This window comes from Rhinolophus sinicus, linkage group LG06 (genome assembly GCF_036562045.2).
Source record: "Rhinolophus sinicus isolate RSC01 linkage group LG06, ASM3656204v1, whole genome shotgun sequence".
Classification (NCBI taxonomy): domain Eukaryota; kingdom Metazoa; phylum Chordata; class Mammalia; order Chiroptera; family Rhinolophidae; genus Rhinolophus; species Rhinolophus sinicus.
Window position 1 is genome coordinate 156,788,223 of NC_133756.1, and position 24,603 is coordinate 156,812,825.

Here is a 24,603-nt window from a genome sequence, read left to right on the forward strand (position 1 = left end):
GACTTTATTCTTAAATATCTGGATTCAAAGATTGTAATTAATCACAATGCTTTCTCCTATCTAAGGTCTAGATCAGATAAGAAATCAGAGATATAGAAATAATATCAACTTTATTACTGTATTGGAGTACATGACATGATCTACCCAGTAAAGAGATTCCTAATATTTCCCAGAAGGGAATGTGCAACAGAAATGCACACGTCTGTTTTCCAAATGACACATAAACATGGTCATAGAAGCTATACACAGAGTGGCCCCTAAAAGAAAACTATCCAAATAAACAGAAGAGACAAATAAAAATTGTGGTGCATTCAGACAATGGAAAACTATACAGCATTGTGTGTAGACAAACTACAATGTGCAGCCACGTAGATAAATCCCATAAACAAAACGTTCAGGGGGGAAATCCATGTATAAAAGAGTACATACTATATGACTCCATGTATATAAAGTTTAAAGACAAGCAAAATATACACTGTTAGACTCAGGACCATGGTCACCTCTGGGGGGAGTAATGGGTTGGGGACCCAGAGGGTCTACGGGTTCCTGGAGACGTTCTTTTCCTTGATCTGGATGCTGCTGCTGTGCATAGATGACATGCTCTCTTTTTTCTATGTGATCAGGAAAACAAACATTTTCAAACAGTTACTTTTGATCTTTAGTGCCTGTCTGGTTATTGAGCCATCCCTCACTTCTTCTCCATAGTCAAATTCCTTCAAAACGTCATCTCCCCAAAACCTTGCAGTCGTCCTTGACTCTTCTATTTCTCTCACACACCACATCTAATCTAGCATTAAAACCTGCTAGTTCTAACTTCAAAATATATAGAGTCTGATTACTTCTCATCCTCTCATGAGTTCATTGCCCATTGGCATTATTCCAACTGGGCACCCACACCTCTCATTCTTTTCTCCTCATAGCGGACAGTGCGATTGTTTTTCAAAATCCAAAATCAGATCATGTCATTTCTCTGGTCAACCCCATTAGGTTTCCTTCCAAATAAAAGTCAGCATCCTTAAATGTCCTTATAAGATCGAAACTCTCATTTCCTCTCTGCTCTTCTAACTTCTCTCCCCCTTGCTCCTGCTCTTCCAATCGCATTGGCCTTTTGCGGTCACTTGACATCTTTCTTCCAGAAACTTACACTTGCAGGCCCTTCTATCTGGATTGCTTTTCTTGCCATGATTTCCATTGCATGCTGTCTCTCTTCTTTCACATTTTCCTTCAAATCTCAGCCTTAATGAAACTTTCTCCCACCAACCTACATAAAATTATAACCCTCTTTCCCCTTCATGTGCCTATTTTTTCTCCATAGTAGTTGCTACCATCTGACATACTATATATTTATTTGTTCGCTAATTGTATGTCTAACCCCCACTAGTCTGTAAGGTACAATAGGGCTCTCACTACTTTCTGCTGAGGTTTTCAGCTCCTATTTGAGTGTTTTCAATTGTGTGTGTGTGTGTGTGTGTGTGTGTGTGAATATTTTAAATTGGGGGTGGGGGACCTTTGAGATTCCACTTTATACCATAAGTCAAGCAATGCAATAAAATTATATTTTATCCAGGATCTATTTCTTATTTGTGTGGGGTTTTCTGTTTGTTTGTTTTTTGCTGTTAATAGCAAGGTTTTTCAGAATACCTAAAGAATTATATTTAGAATTGTCTGCAGTAATATTCCAAACTGTTGCTGTAAGAATATTGCATCTTTCATTTGTAACTCTCCTCTGTTCCCCCACTTCACCCCAACACTGCCCTCAGCCTTGTTGTCTTTCACAAATGGCACAACCATCCACTCGGTTTTTTAAAGTCAGAAATTTAGGAGTCATTCTTGACTACTTCATTTGCCTCACTACTACGTTCATGTTGGGAAAACAATTAGGCAAGAACCACTAACAGGAATGTCAAATAAATTCACGGCAAGAAAGGAAGGGAACGGTTTCAAACCAAGTCCAGGCTGACATTGCAGATCTTTAGCATACGTATTAGAACACTAAGTTCTCATGCTTGATTTAAAAAAAAAAAAAAGTACAGCTTCCCCAAAAGGTAACCCAAAACTAGTGGCTGAACCACACATACTCAGATCCTCATCACAAAGTCTGCAATCCTTCCTCTGATCTTAGGCAACTCAGTGAAAGATTTTCCTTGCTGGCCTGCTAAAGTAAGCAGCCAAGTTGAGGAAGCAAGGAACTGAAGGCATCTTCTAGGACCTGATGGCAGTCTCTGACCTCTAGCCAGCAAAACTTAGAGCCCTTAGTCATACAACCACCAGGAAATAAATTCTGTCCAGTACCTGAATGTGCCAGGAAGTGGGTTTTCCCCAGTCGAGCCTCCAGATGAAAATACAGCCTGGCTGACACCTTGATTGCAGCCATGTGAGACCCTGAACAGAGGCACCCAGCCAAGCCATGTCTCAACTCCTGATCCATGAAAGCTGTAAGATAATAAATGTGTATTGTTTTAAGCCACTAAATTTGTGGTAGTTACATGGCAATAGAAAACTAATACATACTGGATTGCTGCATGGAAAATGAGAGAAGAAAAGCCAAGTTCAAATTTCAGCTCCACCACTTACCAGTAGTAACTGAGGTTCTCAGTTATCCTCACCTTTCAAATGGGTGTGATAATAGAACCTACTTCCCAAGGTTGTTGGGAGGGTGACACGGTAACACATGCAGAAGGATGAATTTAATAAAGGAATAAATATCTCATTTTATTTAGAACAGCAGTGTCACATACCAAGCGCTAAATGTTACTTGTCAAATTCAAGGAAGAGTGAGTGATCTTCTGCAGGTTGCGAGCAAGAGGAAATGCTATTTCCACTCAAAGAACGTCACTATGCTTATAGGTGTCCCACAGGATCCTCATTTCACTTCGCCATGGATTAGCCTACTTTCTGTTCCCTGGTCTGAATCCATATTATAGATTGAAATATTACACAGCCCATCTTTAAGCCAGAAAGTCAAAAGCAGGGTGAAAGGCAGAAGCTAACGCCTATAACCTAGCTGAAATGATAAAATGAGCTGCAGTTTGAAATAACAAAAGCAGATGGAATTAGAAGCTTCATCTGCTTAATATCAGTAATTCATTCCTAAAAATAAAGTATTCTGCATGAAGACAGTTCTTTTCCATCACTTCAAAGGAAAAGAATTACAGGCTATTATTAGTCAACCCAAACTCCCATCCAATTTTCTAAAATGTAAGTAAAAGGAAGTAAAATATCTACATATGAGTAAAATAAATTAACATGTTAGGTTATAAATTGTTCAAAATATTGTAATTCCTTGATCCCCAAATGATCACAAGGGTCGATAATAAACAGATGCTTTGTGTGTGGTTTGTGGCTACGGTCGGAGTCAGCACCGTTCTGGGCACACTTCCCTTTTTATTGCACTGCACACTTTTCAAAACGTTGCCATATGATTCTGATGGTCTATCAGTTCTGCTTAGGATTTAAATACAGACTGAACCTACCCTTTGTTTCATTTAAAATGTTGCAAAATGTTGCATTGCACTTTAGGTACATAAATTAAAATTTAATTGAATGAACATTGGCACAAAAAGGTTGTATTGAAAAAATACCTTCTCTGAAGTTTGGATGTAAAAAACAAAGACATTCTATCAAAACAAAAATTAGCAAAGGATACAATTATATCTATACATCAGAGATTCTCACTCTGGAATGATTTTGCTCCCCCAAGGAATAAATTTGGCAATGTCTGGAGAAATGGGGATGTGCTCCTAGTATCTACTGAGTAGAGGCCAGATATGCTGTCAAATATCCTACAACGCAAAGAACTCCCTGCAGCAAAGAATTATCAGTCCCCAAATGCCAGAAGTGCCGAGGTTGGGAAACCCTGCTATCCATGGTTGCCACAAACTAGGAAAAACTCAAGATAATCTTTGTATATATTGTTTTTGGTTTTGTGAAATCATTTGCCTTTATAATTTAATAGTTAAGATCATAACAAATATAGGAATACAAAGGATTAATGTGGAAAGCAATATTCCAAAAGGCACTTTATGTTGTTTTAATTGTGTTTGTATAGTTTAAACCAGGAAGGCCTTGAGCAGAGTTAGTTTTACATGTCTTTCTGAAAGCTAAAATATGCTGTATTAAAGGGACAGCTACATCTGGTCCTCTACCTTCTTTTTTTTTCCCCCTTCTTCTGCCTCCTCCACCCTCATTCTGGTTCAAGCCGTTGTTTCTCAGTCTAGTTGTGTAGGACACAGCTCCCTGGCCCATGCTGGTGGGATGAGCCTTGCACTCCCCACGGCTGAGGCAGTCGGTCGCTAGTTGTTGTTCACAATCTTAGTTATAGAGGGTACAGCTCACTGGCCCATGTGGGAATTGAACCGGCAACCTTGGCATTAGGAGCTCGGTGCTCCAACCGCCTGAGTTACCAGGCTGCCTACCTTCTTAATGACTGATTTTCAGACTACCAAAGAATATGGTTAAACAATATGTGAGAAAATTTGTCTCCTTTCAAAGAGGATGGAAGCATCATTGAGCAGAGAAATAGCACAGATTTTGGAGACAGACAAGCAGCGTTTGACGCCTTCCCCTACCTCTTACTATGTGACCTTGGGCCACTTAACCTTTCTGTAACCAACTGAACCTCAGTTTCAGCACTGTAGAATCGTTAAAAGAATAAATGTTAATACATGTTAAAACAGAACACCTTCTACAGTGCCTGGAACATAGGGGATATTTCATACATTTTAGTTCCTTTATATCTCATGAACATAGGTACTGGAATTTGTTTTATGTATGCCATCTATTTATTTGTGTTTACTTTCTGTTTATAAACAAACTGAGAAGTCTGGATAACTGGATGCTTTTCCAGGCAGATAGGGGGCTGGATATGCTCTAGAATTCTAAGACTCTATGACTCAATGACTGATTCTGCGGTTCTAGTACTGAGTGATTGCTAAGGACTCCATGTCAGACTAATGGAAGATCATGATTTGGGCTGCGATGTTCACTCACTCAATTCTTTTTAATAGACTTTTGCCACTAAATTATGGAGTCATCATCCGAGGTCGGAAGACCTACACACGTCATCACTGTGCAACCAAATGAAACTGTACTGACTGCATTTCCCTATGGACCTCACAGCTCTCTGCTGAATTTCCTGAAAGGAGACCCAAAAGTCTTGGGGGTAAGTCGTCTCCCATCCATGGGTCTTCCTGGAATGGAGAAAATAAGTTATTTCTCCATGTATGTCTGCAAAGATGATTTTCAGGAAGGGAACTGATTCCGTTTTTTACCCCGGGACATTTCATCTACAATGTATTCTTCCTGATTAATCATAAACAGTTTTAAATCATTTGGTTGTACAAATAACTGTATCATCAGTGGAAGAGCCAATGTATAGTCAATAACACCATTTCCCGAGATTTGGGTAAAGAAGAGAAATAAAAATTCTGTTTAGAAATATGCACAGTTTGCTTCATGTAGTAGAAATGCTTCTGAGGGCTTGTTTGCCTCTGAGAAATAGAACATTTAACTGTAATTACTAACTCCCTGAGGCCTAGGGGAAATGCTAGGGCTGTTTCATGAGAAGTCAGTAGTGGCCTTTGAATTCTAGCAGAGGGGATGTGGGAAGCCAGGGTCATTTTTCCAAATATTTTATTGAGGAGGTGACCTCAGGGTGTGGTGACACCTCCCTTGTAGCTAAAAGCCATTAGAGGAGACGTCCAGCTTCCCCTTTGTGCTGTTACTGGCATTGGGAGTTGTTCAAAGACCATATTCAAAGCTCCATAGGGAGCCACCAAGTAGACATAAAAATAATTTCACTCATAAATGTGCCTAGAAGGGAGCGGTGTGCATAGACGCCATCCTTAGTACAAGAGTAAAATCACTACTTGTGGCAGGATGACACAGAGGCATGACCTGGGGGAAAGCCCCGATAATGGAGGAGAAGCTCTGGCCTGAGAAGAGCCCTGAGCCTGCGACCATCATGTTCCTCTCCCTGCAGACGGCAAAGCCCACTAGGTTACTCCCAGCTCTAGCCAGGCCCTCGCATGAAAAGGAGATGGGACATAACCTCACCCCAGCTTCTCTGCTGTACGTCAGCGAACTTCATAAGATTTTAGAGAAACAGGATGAGCTATAATCCCAAAAGCGTACATTGAATGTGGAAAATGTGTGTGTGTGTGTGTATGCGTGTGTGCGGCGGGGGGGGGGAGTGAGGGGGAGTGGAGATAATAACAGAATGCTACCAAAGGGAAATCATGTAAAGTTGACTAGATTTTAGTCTCTGTCTTCAGGGCAGAGTCAGACATACCTTCAAATTTGTCTGATACAAGATAAATTGGTAACAGCAGGGGGTGTAGTAAGTAGTGAAAGACGAGAGGAAAGGATTCGAACCTGAAGGACCCAGGCAAAGTGTGACAAGGAAAGAGACACTGGGTCTCCTGGAAAATCTGAGAGTGGTTGGTCGATGGAAAGAGAAAGGCATTCAGATGGAGGGGAAGCGTGACATAGCTTAGCAGGGTGCCCAAACCGGGGAGACTCGGTCCAAAGAGACTGGGCACTTGTGACCTCATGTACCCATTTTTCTCCTCACAGGCTGTACAGGTCCTGCTTGCCCTGGTCACTGTGGGCATTGGAGCTATATTTGCATTTAATTACTTCACTTTCTCCCAAAGATTTCCGCTCGTTTTCCTCATAGGATATCCATTCTGGGGAGCATTTATTGTGAGTACTGTCTGTTAGGAGCTTTAGAGAAATGACTGTAAAGACTGGTTTGAACTGCCTCAAGTCCTGGGGTAATGAACCCCAGGAAAATGATCCTCAAGGAGACCAGTCCCTCCCATGGGAAGAGATGTGACTCCTTTTGGTCACTGCACTACCATCATCACAGTATTAACTACCCTTAGGTGTACAGTGTTTAAGCATTTCAAAGCCCTGTGTGTAGAGTAAGGTATTGGCTCCTTTCTACCAAGCGGGGAGATTACCGTATTTTGCCATGTATAATGAGCACTTTTAAAAACCAAATTTGTGAGGGAAAAATAAGGGTGCACATTATACATGGGAAGTACTAATTCTTGTATTTATATAAATGTTTTTTAATTCTTTTATTTATGCTTATGAGTTAAAAGTGTAGCTCTAGAAATCAATAGCGATATCTGCATGCAAAATAATACCCTGGAATACAATAATCGGTTTTGTTGAATTTACAACGAAGAGTTCTTGGCTTTCTATGATGTGTAAATATCATAAATTTGTTATTGGTACATAAAATTTCTTGTACCGTGTATCTGTTCTTGTGTTTTGTAATTATTTGTTACATAAAATTTCTTGTACCATAATATGTTAAAAATAAAGGCTAAAATTCTTTTATAATACAGAAAACAAGTACCTAAAGTAAACAAATAAACATTTGAATTAAAAAATTAAAATGAAAGATTTTTTCCCTGAAAGTTTGGGCCAAAAATGTGGGTGCACATTATACACGGCAAAATATAGTAGATGGGCAAATATCCTGTTCTCCCCTTTGCAAATAAGGAAACCGAGTTTGATAGTAGGTAATAATTTAAACACATCTAGCTAGCCTCATAGAATCACAAAGTCTCATAGCTGAAGAATTTTGAGATGATTATTATAGTTTATCCCAGAGACAATTTTATGAGTGTCACTCACCATTGGATTTCCATCCAATCCCCACAGGCTTGGTTCCAATTCTTGTGCCACAATATTTAAGGGTAGACTCATTAAAGCTTCCCCCACCAGGACATACACTCCCAAGAGGGCAAGAATGTGGTCTGTTTCAGTTGCTGTCACATTCTCAGAACCTAGAATCATGCTTAACTCACAGTAGGCATGAATGAATGAATCATTCAATGAACAGATGGGTGAAATGATACATAAACGAGACTACTGTCTCTATTAAAAACCTTGCTCTCTTTTAATAAACATAAATATTCCATGTCTTTTCTGTAAGTCTGCATTGCAAACACAATTAGTAGTGTTTTCATTTTCCAACTATAGATAATACAATATTGAATATGATTTTCAAAGTACACATGCTAAAATGCAGAAAAGTCAAGCAGACCAACTATTCACTTGCCCATTTCACAACAGAGTTTCCCCAGTGTGACTTTGTGTGACCTGTCTGCATGAATCCTAGTGGGATTCTGGCATTCTGCTTGTTAAAACTCTACTCTTTGTTGAGAAGATATTTACTGAGCACATAGTAAATCTTCGATAGTGTCCTAGATGCTGAGAGTTCTGTTAAACTGACCCTCTCTGAGAGAAGAGGTGAATTGCTTAGAATCAGATGTCATCTAATAGGGAGGCTAGAAATGAAAAAGAAAAATAACTCCGCAGTTACATCACTACGCTTGTGCTAAGCACACTAAGAGAGTCCCAGCGTCCCACGTGAGGGTTTCATGGAGGACGCACCTGGCCTGGGAGGTCAGGGAAGTGCTTGGCCCCTAGGTGCTCACTAGGTGATGTGGAAGGAAAGCCTCTCCTGGCAAAAACGACGGGTGAGCCAAGGGCTCGATGCGGGAAAGAGCAACAGAAAGGAGACCAAGGAGTCCATGCTAGTGGCCCAAAACGTGGGCTGAAGAACATGAAACTTTAACCTCAGAGCCAGGGGAATCCACTGATAATCTTTAAGGAGGGTAGTGACGTTTGAGAACTTGTTGTCTTTAAAATGTCATTGTGTTTTCTGAGTGGGAAATGAATTCAAGGATGATAACAGCAAACCTGGGAGAATCAGCTGGTGGGTGGGGGTGGGGCTGCAAGTATCCAGGGGAAGAAAGATGTGGCCCTGAACCAGCTGGGCAGCAGTGGAGATGAGCGACATGGACAGATGTGACAGAGACTTGGAGGTAGAACTCAGCTGATGGCGAGCCGATGTGGGCGGGAAAGAGGTGGGAGGTACCAAAGGCAACTTGCCAATCTCTGCCTGTCACCTTGTGGTCCTTGGACACCAAGACCCAGAGGTGTTCAAGGCCCAACACCAAGCCCTTCAGGAGAGGTTCCCAGCCCCAGAACTCTGTCACACCCAAAGTGTGACAGAGTGCTCATTTTTCCTGGGTAGTACTAGGCTCTTCATATTCCAGATAAAGAAGTGGCTGAGATAACGACACCTGATTCCAGCCCCCATATCAGCTTGTAGACAGTTTTTCCCTGAGAAAGTCTCCCTCTACTTGCCCAGAGCAGACACAGCTCACCCTTCACTTTTCCAGGCCCAGAGGCCAGGATTATCTTTTTTTTTTTTGGAGCCCAGCTGGGCCAAACATCTGAGTGGTACCTTTTGGACCTTAAAGAGGAGCCCGCCCCTCCCTGCTTACCCTGAGAACGCTGAGCACATCCAGCGCAGTCTTTCTGCTTACGTCAGTGCCGACCCTTCTTCTTCCCTGAGGCTCAGGTGGAAAGACTGGGTGGTTTGGGAGATTCAAAGACATGTAGAGTACAACATAATCTGCAAAGGAAGTTATAGCGTAAGGTGGTCAAACACATCACCTGTTAACTTTGATCTCTTCTCTTCTTAAAAGTTTATTATTACAGGATACCTCACAGGACTCAACAGGAAGAAAAAATGTCTGGTAAGTCACTTTTGTGACTTCTATGTCATTTAAAATCTTCTACTTGCTTTATATCATTTTGTACATAAAGCCTTTAGTAACAATGGATCTCCCAGGAAAATTTTTACACATCAAATTTGCACTTCAAGTCATTCCTGTTTTCCAGTGTCACCATTAGCCTTACATCTGTCCACTGGTTCCCATTTCCCTGGCCAAATAAATGGAAGGAATTGCTTATTGGAGGAGAGTTCCTACATTGCTCTAACTCAACGGTTTTTAATTGGGAGCAATTTAGTGCCTGCGCGCACACACACACCCACACACACACCCAGAATATTTGACAATGTCTGAAGACGTTTTTTGGTTGTCACAACTGAGTAGCGGGGTACTATTGCCATCTAGTGAGTAGAGGCCAGAGACATTTCTAAACGTTCTAAAACGTACAGGACAGTCTCTCCCAACAACAGCAACATTATCTGGCCCAAAATGTCCATAGTGCCAAGGTGGAGAAACCCTGCTCTAACCAATACCAATCCCAGAATCCCAGGAATCCTTCCTCCCCCAACACCACCGTCGGCAACATAGGCTCTTCTTTGGGGCTTGCCCAGGTTTTGAGAAGAGTCTGGTATTGATGTCAGATGATTCTAGAACTGAATCGAGTTTATCGCTCATTTCTGTGTCAACTTGAAGGGAAAGCACCTAGTCCAAAGCGTTATTTTGAGGATTTAATAAGATATTACATATAAGAGGCATGATCTTACTTAAATGTTTGTACTCCTTTCTAACTACTCTCCTGTCTCTCAATCTCTCTCTCTCTCTCTCTCTCTCTCTATCTCTCTCTCTCTCTCTCTCTCTCTCTCGCTATATATATATATATATATATATACACACACACACATAGGTTCACTTGTTAACTTGAACCCTGCAATGTGGGGGTAACAAGTGATCTGCCTACATCTATTATATATATAGATCTATCTATCTATCTATATGATTGATAGATAGATGATAGATAGATAGATAGATAGATAGATAGATAGATGATAGATCCATCCATCCCTGGAGATGTGGTCCTTCTCTCAAAGCCATTTTAACTCTGTTTTGATGGCCCTCTGCCATTTCCTCTAGGGATAGCTACATGCCATAGGGAAGTCCTCGGGGGATGAATGTCCCCATCTCTCTCTACCTGTGGAAGTAAATGCAGACAATGCAGATAAAGCCCCAAATGCTCTCTTCTCTCTATACTGACTTCCTTTCAGATCTAAAGAATATACTAAGGATAAGGTAGACCTACCCCCACTCGCTGACAGCTATGCAGGTGAAGGCAGACAGAATGCCACAGGGCAGGGACACTAAGCTGGGCCTCAGAAGATCTGGCTTTCCTCCGCAGCTCTCCCACCAGCTGCAGGATTGCTCACAATCATTTAATCCTTGAACCCTGCAATGTGGGGGTAACTAGTGAGCTGCCTACCTCACAAGCCTGTAATGAGGATCACATGACACTAAGGCTGGGCATATCCTTTGTAAACTGTAAAGCACAGTACACATGAGGGCTGCTGATTTAGAGACTCTAGCCCATTAAATGTCCTAGGAGCCAAAATACCATAGAGCCTTGAAGAAGTAAAGGACTGACAATTGAGAAAGATGGCGTATCTGTATGCCCCTGTGAATTTTCTACCAAAACACCTATTTATAGTATACACCTGTGCATGGAGTAACCATGAAGTCATAGGTATACTTCCAATCCTGCCACACTCTGCCACAAGCTGTTCCTGGCAGGCTGTGTAAACGTATCACTGCATTTCCCACTACCGCAGACGTAACACAATCAGGGTATAGTAAATACCTACTGAACTGAGATGAGAGGTTTTTCTTTGTTTTTCCTTTAAAAGAGCATTAGCAATGCTGGGAGTAGGTACAAAGAAGAAATTCCCCTTCCTTCAAAGGAATTCAGATATTTCTTCCCCCCCGCCCCCCAAAAAAAGGGAATGAGAAAAAGGGATTGGATGGGGCAATCAGAACTTATATTAATACCTTCCATGCTGGAACAGTGAGCTCAAGAAAGGACACCTTTAAGCCCAGTCCAAATTTGTTACTATGTAAGTGCACAGTGGAAATTCGTTCATGGACTTAATTGTCGTAACTCAGAAATTAGCTATTTGGTCGGTTATTGTTTGAATCACCTGGGAAATGGATATAACCCACATGAAGGCAGGACCGCTTCTATCCCATTTATCTTTGTGTCCCAAGGGCCTAATGCAGTGCCTGACACAGCTGGTGCATACAAAATATTTATTAAAATAAGTGAATAAATGGATACGGCCCTAAAATTAGGTGACATCACTCTCATTTTAAAAGGTAGAAACTGAGATTGCAAGGGATTAGTTACTTTGTACAAAGCCCTAGTTCACTAGGACTAAAAATCAGGTCTGATTCTAACACACTATTTTGCTTATAGATTGAGCAAGGTGGTGCATTCGGATAAAACGAACATTTTCTTAAGCACTAACCATACAGCACCCCTTCTCTACCGGTTCTCTTTCTTGGCTTCCTGGCTCATCCTAAAACTTGGTTTGTCTTCTGACTTTGATGAATCAGGATTTAATTTATCAAAGCCTTTCAAGCAAACTGACCTGATGGAACACTTTATCCTGGGGTGGGGGGGAGGGGGGAGGCAGTGGGCAGTATCTAGAAAGATAAAAGCACTAAGAATTTCTTACACGGTACTTTGGGTTCGGTTTAGTTTTTATGTATTTCATTACTTATTTATTTTAACTGTTTCCCAGGGTCAAAGTGTCATGGCCATGAACGTGATCAGTTCCTTGGTTGCAGTAGCTGGGATTACTTTCACCATTATCAGCTTCCGGTATCAGCACCAGTACTGCCAGATGCCTTCCCTAGAGGGAATATGTGTTATAGGTAGAATCCTTTTCAATGTAAGTGGTCTTATTCTTCTTTGTGTTATATATATATATATATACTGTATGTATAATATATATATATATATATATATATACTGTATGTATATTATATATAGTATGTATATATATGTGCATATATATATATAATTTTCAATTACAGAATTACAGTTGACATTCAATACAATTTTATACTAGTTTCAGGTGTACAGCACAGTTGTTAGACCTTTATATAATTTACAAAGTGATTCCCCGATAAGTCTAGTACAGATGAAACCTGAATAATCTTATCTGAACTATATTCACGATGCATCAATTCATTAATTTTGATTCCAATAACTGAAGCTCTGTCAGCATTTGAACTGACTATTGAGAAGCATAATGTGATTTAGTGTCTGCATGTGAATCCTGGTTTTGTCACTTAGAAGCTTGTGACCTTGGCCTAACATTTTCTCTTCTCTGAAACTCAGTTTTCCTTGTGGAAAACGAAGATAAGAATACCTACCCATTGGGTTGTTGTGAGGCTTCCTTAAATGAGAACACTACCTGGCACAGTGTAAAGAAACAGTCAATAGGCTTTGGCTATTCTTATTAGTATTGACATGGATTGGATTACGTTTTATCTTTTCAGCATTAATGAGGAACAGATCCAAAAAGTTTACTCAATTAATACTAAAAACAAAGTATAGTGGGGGAAGGGGTTTAAGCCACTTAATAAAACAATTTTAATAATTTTAGAAGATAAGTAATTTTATATAAATGTAGCAATTTTATTCATTAAAGCGGATGAGATGTATCTTTATCAGAAAATATAATTGTAAGTGTAATTTTAAGTATTTATGTAAAAAGTATTCATTGAGATTATTTTTTATGCATGTCAATAATTTCAGAAGGCCGTTCTCTCTACTTCCCCAAGCAAATCCTGGAGTTTCATTCTATTTCTACTAGCCACATCTTTAAGGCTTTGGTCCTAGAATTTTAATGAGATTTGGCCTTTTTGGGCAGAAGTGAAGTGGAATCATGGGAAATTGTCTCCCTCAATGAAGAAGAAAAGGGGAAAGAGCTATTAGTTGCTGAATATGAGATCTTATTTAATCTTCACAGTCATCCATTACAGTGAGTCTAAGGACATTCCCACATGTTCTGAGATAAATTCCAGACTTCGGCTCATAAAAGGAAAGCCAGGAACCAATATAAGGGACAAAATCCTGTCCTAATTAGACCAAGAATATAACATTATAATCCTTACCCTTTTTCTAGTGGACAGTAGGCCACTACTGTACATTACTTTAGTATAAACTGGAAAGAAGTTGTATCCTGAAAGGGTTAAATCTCCATAGAGGTGAAACTGCTGTCTCCTTCCTGCCCCAGATGGTCAGCTATTGCAGGATCAGTCCTGCATACAGAATCGTGGAGAATGTGTGCTGAGACCTCCCTCCACGATTCCCTGCTATAACCCACACATCCTAAATAAGCTGAAAAAGCCAGAACATCAGCTTTAGATATCTCTTGGACTGACCTCTGCTCCAAAGACCATCCATTGTCTATACTGTAGCCAGAGTCATCACTTAAAAAGGCAAATCTGAGCACATTACTCAATGGTTTTCTGTTAAACACAGAATTAAGACTCCAATCTTACAGGACCCGATAGAACCAATCCTGACTCCCTTTCCGACATCATTCCAAGCCTTTATCCTCCTCACTCCACTTGTCTGTCACTTCCTGGAATTCCTTAATTCCAAGCAAGCTTTTTCTTGCTTTCCCAGACCAGTGCCTACCCTTTTCTATCTACTCAATTAACTCCTCCCATTCTTACTGTCAGTTTAAACATCACTTCTTTGAAGAAGTCTTTCCTGATTGCACCTCCACCCTTCCCAGTGCAGACCTGTCAGATCTCCCATTAGAGCAGTGCATAGCTCCCAATACTTTTTCAGAATACTTATCACAATTTAGTTAAATAAATAACGAATTTGTTGTTACTGTCTGCCCCCCTCACTATGATGGAAGTTTCACAAAGATCAAGGTCAAGTCTGGCTTGTTCAACAGCTGAAGCCAGTAAATTTACAGTGGGTACTTCATACATATGGGTTTACCAACAAATGGGGAATATCCAAGCTCTTGGATGTGTTGGAGAAAAACCAAGATACACTCAGTCACTTGTCCAAGGTTAAGTGTAACCTTAGACCCAATTGTACCCAGATCTTTCTGTCTCCAAAATCTAAGCTTTGTGGACACCGTGCTATTCCATGCTGCTTCTCAATTTCTAAACATTGCCTTAATGCAGAATATGCAAAATGACAATCTGTGGACTACATCCAACCTGAAGATATGTTCTGTTTGATTCACACAAGTGAACAAATAACTGGGAAATGTCACATTAAAAATATGTGTACCTGGCTTCCATAGGAAAGAAAAAAGACCAAGCATCACGAGGCCCATATTCCCTATTCCCACATGGCAACTATTGCCTGGAACTGAGTAATAGATGCATCCTAGGAATACCTTTACTCTCAACCATCTCCCTTCCTAACTCTTTCATTCATTTGGGATGGTTGCCTGGCCACTATAGGCATTGGAGTTGCCCCTGCTTGTCAGGAAGACAAAAGATGGAAATTGTTCAATCACTGGTGTTTACAGAAGCATCCAAAACCCTGGGTTTCCTTTGCTCGGTCATACAGTATATGTGGTCGTTGCCTTAGGTCTGTAAAATGGTACAGCTTTCATCCCAAATGTCATTTATTTCTCCTCACTGTTTGCAGGGAATTTTGTCACTGTTACTGGTCATCAGCATAGTAGAGCTCAGCATCTCTGTGACCATCATCTCCTTCAGAAGCCAGTGCTGGACAAAGTCAAATGAGGTGCGTTCAATGTTGTGACTGAACAGATCACCATTGGGACCTCTGGCCTATCAGTGGGTGGAGTGATATTCTCAGATGCTGGACTAAAACAGATTCTAAGTTTAGGAACCTCAAGGAAAGACAAGTTTAAAATCGAAGGTCCACTCCACCCTCTGAGACAACGATGCTTCTTTTTCTTGCCCTACCTGCTTTCCATAGTCATCCTCATTCAGACATAGCGCCTTATTTCCCTGCCAAAATATATGAAAGACCAGTCTTAATGGGAATCCATATTACTATAACATGGGGAGCTTACATCTAGGGGAAAGGGTGTATGAGACAGAGAAGAAACAGAGAAGAAAAATAGTTAAAGTGGTATAGTATGATTTATAATAATCAGTAGAGCTTACATTTACTGAATGTTATATCAGTCATTGTTGTAACCACATAGCGCCAACTCACTCAATCTTAACAAGACTATTAAAACACCCTTATTTTACATATAAAAGAACTAAAGCACAAGGAGCTGCTCTCCAGTGTCATACAACATCAGGATTCTCACTCAAGTAATGTGATTCCAGAGTCTTCTCTCTAAGTCCCAGAGAACAGTTCCAGGCCCTGTGTTAGGTGGGGTTTTTTTTCCTCATTTTTTACATCAATTTTATAGAAGTATAATTTACAAACAATAAAATGCACCTGTTTGAAGGAGTTTTGACAAATTTCATACATCTGTTTCGCTACTATCACAATCGAGATATAGTGAATTCCTATCACCACAAAAAGTTTCCTGGAACCTCTCTGCAGTCAATATCTTCACCACCTCAATTAGTTATTCCTTTCTCAAATTTTGTATACGTGGAATCATAAGTAAGTGCTCTTTGTGTCTGACTTCTTTCACTCAGCAACGTGTTTATGAGCTTCATTCAGGCTGTCGCATGCATCAATAGTCCATTTCTTTTATGTAAGGACACAACACAATTGGTTCATCCATTTACTTTGTGATGGGCATTTGGTTGTCATGAACACCTGAGTTCACATCTTTCTATGGACATATGTTTTTATTTCCCTTGGAGTGTTGTATCTAGGACTTGATGGTTAGGTCACATGGCAAGTAGATGTTTAACTTGATAAGAAATTGACAAACACGTCTCCAAAATGACTGCACCATTTTGCATTCTCATCAGCAATATGTGAAAGGTACAGTTGCTTCATATAATCACCAACACTTGAAATTGTCAGTTGTATTAATAATTTAGCCATTCTAGTGGGTATGCATTAATAGTTCATTGTAGTTTTAATTTGCATTTTCCTGGTGACAAATGATGATGAGATTCTTTCTGTGTGTTTGCTGTCCATTTGTATATCTTTTTTTTTTTTTTGAGATGTGTCTGTTCAAATCTTTAGCCAACTTTTATTTCATTGTTTATCTTACTGAGTTATAACAACGTAATTGATTCGTAATACAAGTCTTTTTGTGAGACACACGTATTGCTAATATTTTTCCCAGCCATGGCTTCCTTTTCATTTCCTTAATAGTTTCTTCAAGCAACAAATTTGATGAAGTCCAATTTATGATTTATTTTCATTTATGGTTAGTCCTTTCTGTGTTCTAACAAAATTTTGCTTATGCCAAGATTGTAAAGATTTTCTTCTCTATTTTCTTGTAGAAATTTTATAGTTTTAGCCTTTATGTTTAGAACTACAATAGATTTTGAGTTACATTTTATATGTAGTTGTGAAGTAAGGTTAGAAGTTCATGCACACACACCACCACCACCACCACCAAGAATTTCAATACTATTTGTTGAAAGTATTGAATGCTTTCCCCCATTACTTTGGCACCTTTGTGAAAATCAATTGACTTCTTATTTATAAATCTCTTTTGGACACTTTATTTTGTCCCATTGATCCTTCCACATATTTTACACTGTCTTAATTTCTGCAGCTTCAGAGTAACTTTTTTTTATTGTGGTAAAATAGACATATTATTTATCGTTTTAACCTTTTGTAATTGTAAAATTCAGTGGCATTAAATACATTCATAATGATATGTAACCATCACCACTATCTATGCCCAAAACTTTTCCATCATCCCAATACAAACTCTGTGCCATAAATCAGTACCTCTCCTTGCCTCATCCTTCCAGCCCCTAGTAACCTCTGTTCTACTTTACGTCTCTATATTTACTTTCTATTCTCTAGTGCCTATTCTAGGTAATCCATCAGAGTTGAATCATACATTTGACTCTGTTTGTTTTATTTTACTAAACACAATATTTTCCAGGTTCATTCATTTTGTAGCATATATCAAAAGTTCATTCCTTTTAATGGATAAATAGTAGTCCACTGTGTGTATATATACCACATTTTGTTTAGCCATCCATCTATTGGTGGACACAGGTTTTTTGCACCTTTTGGCTACCGTGAATAATGCTGCTATGAACATTGTTGTACAGATAAATATCTCTCTGAGTCCCTGCTTTCAATTCTTTGGATATACACCTAAGAGTGTGATTCCAAGGTCAAATGGTAGTTCTGTGTTTAACATCTTGAGAAACTGCCTAACTGTTTTTGACAGTGGTTGCATCATTTTACATTCCCACTAACAGTGCATAAGGGTCTCAATTTTTCCACATCCTTGTAAACACTTGGTATTTCCTGTCTTTTTAAATAACAGCCATCCTAATAGGTATGAGGGGGTTATCTCACCGTAGTTTTCATTTGCATTTCTTAATGATTAGTGATGTTGAACATCTTTTCATGTACCTATTGCCATTTGCATATCTTCTTTGGAGAAATGTCTATCATAGCCCTTTGCCTATTTTTAATTGGGTTGTTTTTTGTTATTGTTGAATTATAGGACACACACACACACACACAGGTCAGACAATCAAGTTTGTGAACTTTCCAGTGTGCACTTACACACTGGAAAGTTCGCGAACTTAATGTCCAATGTTGGTGTGTGTGTGTGTGTGTGTGTGTGTGTACTGGGGGTGCCAAAAAAAATGTATACACATGACTTGTATTCATCTTCTATTATCAGTATATATTGAGTATTACAATTTTAATACAGTTTTTTTTCCTTTCTTAAAATACATTTTTTTCGGCACCCTCTGTATTTTCGTGTTTCCCTGAAAATAAGACCAGGTCTTATATTAATTTTTGCTCCAAAAGACACATTAGGGCTTATGTTCAAGGGATGTCATCCTGAAAAATCGTGCTAGGGCTTATTTTCCAGTTAGGTCTTATTTTTGGGGAAACGTGGTATATATATTCCCCTTCTTGGCAGTATCCTTGGATGCACAGCACTTCTTAATTTTAATGAGGTCCAATTAATCTATTTTTCTTTTGATGTCTGTGCTTTTAGTGTCATATCCATGAAATCATTGCCAAATCCAATGTCATGAAGATTTCCCTCAATATTTTCTTCTATGAGTTTCACAGTTTTAGCCTTTGGGTTTAGATCTTTGATAGATTTTGGTTGGATTTTATATATGGTGTAAGGTAAAGCTCCAGCTTCCTTCTTTTGCATGTAGATATCCAGTTTTCCAGCACCACTTGTTGAAACTGTCCTTTCCCCCCACTGAATGGTCGTGGCATCCTTGAGATGAGAAAGCACAGGACATAGAATTCAGCTGCAATGTGTGAATCCTAACCTGACAAGTCAATAGCTCTGTGACACAGTCAGGTTAATTAACATCTCTGAACTTCAGTTCTCCTCTCAGTTGTAAAACAAGGATAATTATCTCATAGGACTGTTTTAAGAACTACTTGAGCTGACTTTGGAATCTTGCCCAGCACCTGATAACCACTCTGTTATCATTAGGAATGAGTAAATTTAAAATCACAGCACGTAAGAGCTTGAATAAAGTTAGAGAAATTATCAATCATGTCTCTAAACCTCTCTCTTAACAAATGAATAAATTACATTTCAAGTGAAACAATAATTTTGGATGAGCAAAAATGCAAGAATCTCCCCTAAAGCATTTCACACAAATAGCCCTCCAGTGGGGATAACATATAGGTGTGGAAACAAATGAGAAGGGTGGGAAATGACAATGTGTAGTGTAAGGTAATGTGGAGATTCTCATTTTAGGCCTGCCATCAATCAACTGGCTAACCATAATTAGATCATTTAATCACTCGGAGTTCCAATCACTTCAGCAAATGGAACAAGTAATCCATACTGACCCTATGAAGACCTGAAAAAGGCTGACAAAAATCAGGAAATTGGTCTGTAATGACAACCCCTCTCAAAACAATATTGTAAAACAAGGGAAGCATTGCCTAAAGTTTGTATCAGATACTGTCACTTAGCTGTTTAAAACCTCCAATAGATCTCACGTGTCTGTAAAGCAAAGCCCACATTTCCTAGCCTACTCTCTTAGTCCATTCAGGCTGCTAGAACAAAAATACCGTGGAGGCTGGGAAGTGCAAGATCACTGTGCCAATAGACTCGGAGTCTGGTGAAAGCCTGCTTATTGGTTCACAGACACCCATGTAGCTTCTCACTGTGTCCTTATGTGGTGGAAGGGGTAAGGGCGCTCTCTGGAGTCTCTTTTGTAAGAGCAATAATCCCATCCACGAGGAATTCATCCCTGTGATCTCATTACCTTCCAAAGGCCCCACCACTTCCTAATACCATCCCATTGGGGATTACGTTTCAACATATGAATTCAGGGGAACACATCCAGTCTACAAAATTCTATTGTAGCAACTCCCCAAATTCATGTCCTTCTCACATAAAAAAATAGATGTTTTCCATTCCAATTGCCCCCAAAGTCTTACCTTGTTTCAGCATCAACTTTAAAATCTAAGTCCAAAGTCTTCTCTGACATCATCTAAATCAGATATGGGTGAGACTCACGATATAATTCATCGTGAAGCAAATTCCCCTACAGCTGTGAACCTGTGAAATCAAACATGTTATGAAACCAAACTTACAAAACACAATGGTGAGATAGGCATAGGCTAGACAGCCCTATTTCAAAAAAAATAATAATAATAAAGAGAGAGAGAGAAATAGGAAAGAAGAAAGGCTAGGTCCCAAGTAAGTGAAAAACCTAACAAGGCAAACAACTGAAACCTTAAGGCTCAGGGATAATCCTCTTTGGCTCACTTGCTCTGACTTCCAAGCACAGCGGGGTTGGACATCACCCCCATGGCTCAGCAGGAAGGCCCCCCACAGTGAACCTCTGCCTGGGCTCTACCCCTGTAGCAGATCTCTGCCTGGGTCCTGATCCTTTTAGTTTAATCCCATCTTTCAGTCATTTCTCTCCCCTCACTTTTTACTATAAACTGTCAGGAGTAGCCAATCCTTACCTTCAACACTTAGTTAGAAATAGCTTCGGCTAAATTTCATTGCTTACAAGTTCGACCTACCACAAAAAGAAACTATGCAAATGGAACACAAACACAATTCAGCCAAGTTCTTTGCCACTTTATAGCTAAAACCCCCTTTCCTCCAGTTTCCAATAACACATTCCTCATTTCTATCTGAGACCGCCTCAGAATGACCTTTATCATCCATATTTCTACCAACGTTCTGTTCAGGATGATTTGGGTCTTCTCTAAGAAGATGGAACCTTTCTCTATGGCTTTACTCCTTTCTTTCTATGTTCTCACCAGAATCTCCCTTAATGGTCCATTCAAAGCAATATAAGCTTTTTCTGGTTTATACCTCAAGACTTCCAGCCCAGTTCTAAATTACCCAGTTTTAAATCTTCTTCTACCTTTTTAGGTATTTGCTACAGTAACACTCCCACTTCTAGGTACTAATTTCTTAGTCCATTTGAGCTGCTATAACAAAGACTGGGTGGCTTACACAACAAAAATTTATTTTTCACAATTCTGGAAGCTGGGAAGTCCAAGATCAAGGTGCTGACAGATTCAGAGTCTGGTGAGGACCTGCTTCCTCGTTCATAGATGGTAGTCTTCTCACGGTGTTCTCACATGGAGTAAAGGGCAAGGGAGCTTTTTGGAGTCTCTTTCATGAGGGCACTAATGCCGTTTATGAGGGCTCCACCCTCATGATCTAATCACCTCCCAAAGACTCTACTTTTACATGCCATTACATTGGAGGTTAACTTTCAACATACGAAATTAGAGGAACACAAATATTTAGTTTATAGCACCTAGCATATCATCTAACAATTTCTAACTGCTTACTGTCTGCCATCACACTACGCTATATCCCAGCCTTGTGTTTTTGTACCCTTTGTTTCCTCTCCTTGGACTTTGACTCCAATCTTAATTCATATTACCTTTTTGCCTGAGGAACTCCCACTCATCTATCAAGACATAAATCAAATACCTCTTCTGTGAAGTATTTCCTAGCTCTCTCAGAATTAGGTTATCTGCTATATTCCCATGAAGATTTAGTAGCTATTTCCATAATAGCATTTGTGAAACTATTCTATTTATATTTTGGTCTACCTATAATTGTGAGCACCTTATGAGCAAAACCCACATCTAATTATCTTTGATCTCTAGTATCTAGTTCATCTATTCGGTGATCAATAAATCATTATAAACCTGAATATATGAATATTGAGTGGATAATTTAGAGTATCTTAGAAGCTTTATAATGTTAAGTACAGAAAGACTATTTCAGACAATCTTAATCAAATTCCCCTCTTCAATATTTGAGATAATACAGGGTAATGACTTGTCCAAAATAAAACCAATGAGTTGATGGTAAAGGCAGTACAGGAATTTGTTTTCTGATTCCTCATGTAGATGTCATTTCCTGTCTACTGTCTTAGGCAGAGATTAAAATAATTTGGGAATTATTTTCCCAAATTAGAAAAGAATATCCCAAAGAAGAAAACAATATCAAAGATGATTATTATAATAATGTTTCCCCTACCCCTTGGTTTTATAGATTGTATTTTTCTTTCCTTCGGATGTTACTCAAGACAGTGAACTACCTGTCCCAGAAGAAACTGCTGTAATCAAATTTGAGCTTCAAGAAGAGTCTCCCAATGATGGCTCCTCAACAAACATACAACCTGTTTTCTTAGGAGGCTATACTTTCTTCAAGTTGAGAGTGTCAAAAAATCCTTTAACTTTCCAATGTTCAGGGAAGAAAGGCAGTAATAATTACTACAAATCTTTATCTGTGACAGATGAACAACAGAAATGTATTCTTCCCCCTTTAAAACTTTATGAGGAAGAAAACAAGCCAAAATCTTTGCCTGCCATACAAGAGGAAAGGACCTCAGAAAATATCACTTATAACGAACAAATTAATGATGAAGACCTACAATTTGCTGTGGAACAACCTCCAGAAATGCAAACCCAATTTCTTCAGGCTGAAGCCTTGCCACTCCAAATTTTTCCATCCCATTCTATAAAAACACTTGAAGCATTACCAGCCCAAGACTTTCCATCCCAAGTTCTGCCAACCCAAACTCTGCCAATACAAGCGCTGCTATCTGAAACCCAATCATCCCATGTCACACAGTCTCATAGTCTGATATCCAAACATGTGCCATCCCAAGACACACCACCCCAACACACACAATCCCAAGACATACCATCCTCAGGTCCATCATCCAAGGACACACCATCTCAAAACCTGCCATCCCAAGACATTCCTTCACAAGATACGCTTTCCCGCGTACAAGTTCTGCTAAAAGAACCCATGCTATTTGAAGCCCAAACATCCAATGCTGTGCAGTCCCTTAATGTACAATACCTAGAACAGCAATCCCTGAATCTTCAACTACAAAACATCCAACAGCAAGACCAGCAATTTATGCCTATGTTATATCAAGACATTCAATCAGAAGTCGATTTACTGACACAAGAATGGAAATCTGAGGAGAAACTCCAAAGCAAGCAATCCTTAAAGCAGCATTCCCTAGGTGAGCACAGCAAAGGTTGGCAATCTCCCAGAAGGAAATCCCTAGACCAGCCAATCCAAGGCCAGCAATCTCCAAAAAGGAAATCCTTAGACCTGTCAACCCAACACCAGCACTCTCCAAAAAGGAAATCCCTGGACCTGCCAACCCAACGCCAGCACTCTCCAAAAAGGAAATCCCTAGACCTGCCAACCCAACGCCAGCCATCTCCAAAAAGGAAATCCCTAGACCTACCAATCCAAGGCCAGGAATCCCCAAGGAGGAAATCCCTAGGCCAGTGTATCAAAGCCTGGCTATGCCTAAAGAGGGACTCCATAGACAAGGAAGGTCAAGTTAAGCAAACCACACAGCAACCACCAGATCAACAAGCTGAAGACCAGCTGGACCAGGAAGAAGAATCTCTAAAGCAGCAATCCCAAAATGGGCAAGGTGAAGACCAGCAGGGTAAAGAGGAGCAATCCCCCAAGGAACAATCCAAGGAAGATCAACAGGCCAATCAGGAAGAATCTCCCAAGGAGCAGACCCAACACCAGCAAGCAGAGAACCTGCTGGTCCAAGAGAAGAAATCCCCAATGCAGCTAGGCCAACACCAGCAATCTCAAATCCAGGGATGCCAAGACAGGCAATCCCCAAGAGAGCAATCTCTAGACTTGAAAACCCAAAACTGGCCATCTTTAGGCCAACAATCTCAAGGCTGGAGAAACAAAGATTATAAAGCACGAGAATGCCAATTTGAAGTGCTGCATTCCCTAAATTGGGGATCCCAAGACTGGCAAACCCAAGATCTATTGGAGAAAGAATACCTAAAGCAGAAAGCTCTATACCAAGAAGCCCAAACTGTGCATGACCTATGTCGATATCACCGTGGTTGGCAAAGACCAGATATTTTATTTCAAGATCCTCAGTATCAAGAGAAGGACCAAAAAGACCTTCGATCCACAGGTTACCAAAAAGAAGATTTACAAACCAAAGACATCAAACTAGGGGAAATGAAAAGCCTGTGCCAAAACCCAAGGGACCTGCAATCAGAAAACATGAAGCCAGATTTTCATCATTCCTCCTGCCAAAGCTCAGCACAAGATTTGTATTTCACCTGTGTGGCCAAAGCAGATTCAGATGCACGACAGAAAGTTTCTGTTTGCTCACCTTCACACAAAAAAGATCTAACTTTAACTTCGTGTTATGCAAAAGATCAACAGCAATCTGAAGACTCTGACTGACATGCGGCATCTGCCCAAATACCACACTACTCCCAATTATGGAACAAAATGAGGGGAAAACAATATAGTCTCCTCCACCCTATGTTCTTAAGTGTTATGGCTACCTTACTCACTCACCAGAAAACAAAGAGCATGCAGAACACTCAAAGGATTTGTCCTTAATTAAAATAAAATGACAACAAACATTAATGCTGTATCAGAACTTTCTGAGGGTAAAGGAA

The 24,603-nt window shown here is 39.8% G+C and overlaps 1 protein-coding gene across 2 annotated transcripts; it reads left to right on the forward strand.

The window, feature by feature from the left end:
• Positions 1–109: 109 nt before the first annotated feature.
• Positions 110–24,603, forward strand: MS4A14 (membrane spanning 4-domains A14). 2 transcript variants are annotated; one of them, XM_074336440.1, is made up of 6 exons: positions 110–5,161; positions 6,574–6,702; positions 9,513–9,563; positions 12,329–12,478; positions 15,220–15,318; positions 22,181–24,603. In XM_074336440.1, exons 1-6 carry the CDS (start codon positions 5,024–5,026, stop codon positions 24,380–24,382), a joined length of 2,769 nt encoding a protein of 922 aa, XP_074192541.1. In that variant the 5' UTR covers positions 110–5,023; the 3' UTR covers positions 24,383–24,603. The 2 variants fall into 2 exon arrangements, with proteins under 2 accessions (XP_074192541.1, XP_019609568.2); XM_019754009.2 differs by lacking the exon at positions 15,220–15,318.